The sequence below is a fragment of the Monodelphis domestica genome, chromosome 3 (assembly GCF_027887165.1).
Source record: "Monodelphis domestica isolate mMonDom1 chromosome 3, mMonDom1.pri, whole genome shotgun sequence".
In the NCBI taxonomy this organism is placed as follows: Eukaryota; Metazoa; Chordata; class Mammalia; order Didelphimorphia; family Didelphidae; genus Monodelphis; species Monodelphis domestica.
In genome coordinates, this window is record NC_077229.1 from 82,680,967 (window position 1) to 82,683,581 (window position 2,615).

The 2,615-nt window shown below is 42.0% G+C and overlaps 1 protein-coding gene across 1 annotated transcript; it reads right to left on the reverse strand.

Moving 5' to 3' along the window:
* Positions 1 to 540: 540 nt before the first annotated feature.
* Positions 541 to 1,482, reverse strand: LOC103100301 (olfactory receptor 1M1). Its single transcript, XM_007489785.2, has one exon. It carries the CDS (start codon positions 1,480 to 1,482, stop codon positions 541 to 543), a length of 942 nt encoding a protein of 313 aa, XP_007489847.2.
* Positions 1,483 to 2,615: the final 1,133 nt, after the last annotated feature.

A 2,615-nucleotide genomic window follows, 5' to 3' on the forward strand; every position in this document is an offset into this window, starting at 1 on the left:
GCCTAGTTGTGGAAACTATGGGTGAAAGTGTATAGCTGTTTTAGTCATCTTATTTCTATAATTTTGAATTGTTTCCCAGAATGCTCAAAATAATTCCTAGATCCAGCAGTAAGTCTTGAATGCTTATTTACTTCTATCCTTAGACACTTAGTTATGTGTCCCAGGAAAGTTACTTTACCTCTGTTTGCCTTAATTCACTGGAGAAGGAAATGGCAAACCACTTTAGTATCTTTGTCAAGAAAATGGCAAATCGCGCCACAGACACAAACAAAACAACCAAATAGCAACAAGATGTACCACTTGAGTAAATGTCCCTTCATCTTGTAAATAAAGAACCTGAAGAGGAGGTTAGCTTGGGGTTATACATTTAGGAAGTGATAGAAAAACAATAACCATGCAGTCCGGTAACTGGCTGTATGCTCTGTCCATCACATTGCACTACTTCCTGGGCAGGTTAAGAGGTGAACAGATTGAATATTCCATTAGAGAAGACTCATTGAAATCTTTTTCTTATTGCAGTGAAAGTGTAGTGTGAGAAAGTCACAAAGAGAAACCTGGTTTCCTCAGGAGAAGCATCCTCAGGGCTCCTTTTATGTCATTGTTCCGCAGGCTATAGATGAAAGGGTTCAGCATGGGGGTGACTGCGGTGTACATCACAGCTGATGCTATGTCCTGTTGGGCTGTGTGGGTGGATGTGGGACTGAAGTACACTCCAATGATTGTTCCATAGAAGAGACAGACCACAGTGAGGTGGGAGCCACAGGTGGAGAAGGCTTTCCATTTCCCGTAAGCTGATGGTATCTTCAGGACAGCTACAAAAATGTGAAAGTAGGAGATCAGAATGCCCATGAATGGGATTATAGCTGTCAGTCCTCCCATTGTATAGATCAACAAGTCATTGATGGAGGTATCTGAGCAGGCGATCCTTATCACCACACCAAGGTCACAGAAGAAATGGGGGATTTCATTGTGGCCACAGAATGAGAGTTGAGTTATCAGGACAGTATGTGTCAGGGCATTGACACAAGGCCAGAACCAGGACACTGCCACCAGAAGGACACAGACCCTTGGTGTCATGATCATGGTATAATGTAGTGGGGCACAGATAGCTATATAGCGGTCATAGGCCATGGAGGCAAGGAGGATGCTATCTAATCCTGCAAACCAATTGAAGAAGAAGAGTTGTGCCAGGCAGCTTATGTAAAGAATTTCTTTGTTTCCAGATATATAACTAACCAGCATCTTGGGGATGGTCGTGGTGGTGAAGCAGATGTCACCCAGGGACAAGTTGCTAAGGAAGAAGTACATGGGAGTATGAAGGCGAGAGTCGATTCTAATGGCTAGAATGATGAGTAGGTTCCCCAGCACTGTGGTCAGATACATAAGCATAAAGAGGAAGAACAGAAGCCTCTCCTGCTCTGGTTTGCTTGAAAGGCCCAGAAGGATGAACTCAGAGACTTCTGACTGATTTTTCTGTTCCATGGTTCTGTTGGTAAACACATGTGGAAAAAGAGACAAAATATGAATTTTAGAAAGTCCATTCAAAGTTTATTTTAATGGTTTTACAGGAATAAAATTAGTAAATCCAGAATTGGTTGAGACTTAGGATATGGGAAAAGAAATTATCACTGCTAATAGTCTTAAGTCCAAAATTTACAGGTGTGAAGATTGGATTCAGCTACCTCCTGATTGTAACAATGAAGATACTTTGACAAAATTAGGAATGTCTATACCCATACTTAAGGATTAAGTATTCAGGTGGATGGTCTTTGAAAGTCATGTGCAGATAATGGCTGACAGATCCCTGGGCTGTCCTAAGTCAAGCTAAGCTACCATTGGTCCAGATGAGATGCAGGAAAGTGATGTAAAACCATCCATATAGTTCGGGTCACTTCCTCTCTTTGGCTCTTTCCCCAGAGAGGTGGATGTGGCTGCTGACTTCCTGTGAGCAGGCCTGGGTGCCAGTTCGAGCTTTGAACTTGAGCCTGGAGCAGTTCCCTCAGCTTCCTTGAGACAGTCATGTGGTGAGTAATAAGACTGACTCCCGTTTCCCTTGGCTCTCAGGAGAGGCCCCCTGGGCTAAGGCCGTGAACTCCTTCCTGGTTTAGTGTGAGCCAGAGCAGTTTAAATTATATCTTTTCCTCTCTCTCTCTCTCTCTCTCTCTCTCTCTCTCTCTCTCTCTCTCTCTCTCTCTCTCTCTCTTAATCTCTTTCCTCTATATTAATTAAAATTACCATAAATTTCCAGCTGACTTGGGTATTTTTATTTGCGATATACCTTGCTGACCAATATTTAATTTAGTTTAGGTCACAACCATAAAGTTGTACTTTACATTTTGGCTGATCATGTTGGTTGTGATAAAATACCCTCCATCTTCTTAACTTTCCTAAACCTTTTCTCTACTGTGACTATCCCTAAGTTCAGCTTTTAATAGCTTATTTTGGTCATCTGTAGAGGTAAGTAAATTCGGATTTTTTTTTTGCTCTCTCCATAATTTAGATAGAACACAGCTTTTCTAAATCTTAGCAACAGGGCCCTAAGGTCCTGGCTGGGAGAGCTGTTTTTAAATCTCCATTCCCTTAGGGAGTAGAAAATCCAACTAGACAACCTTTAC

What these genes read in the sequence shown, in the direction of transcription:
- LOC103100301 (XM_007489785.2), bottom strand. Translation starts at nt 1,482, where the DNA reads ATGGAACAGAAAAATCAGTCAGAAGTCTCTGAGTTCATCCTTCTGGGC.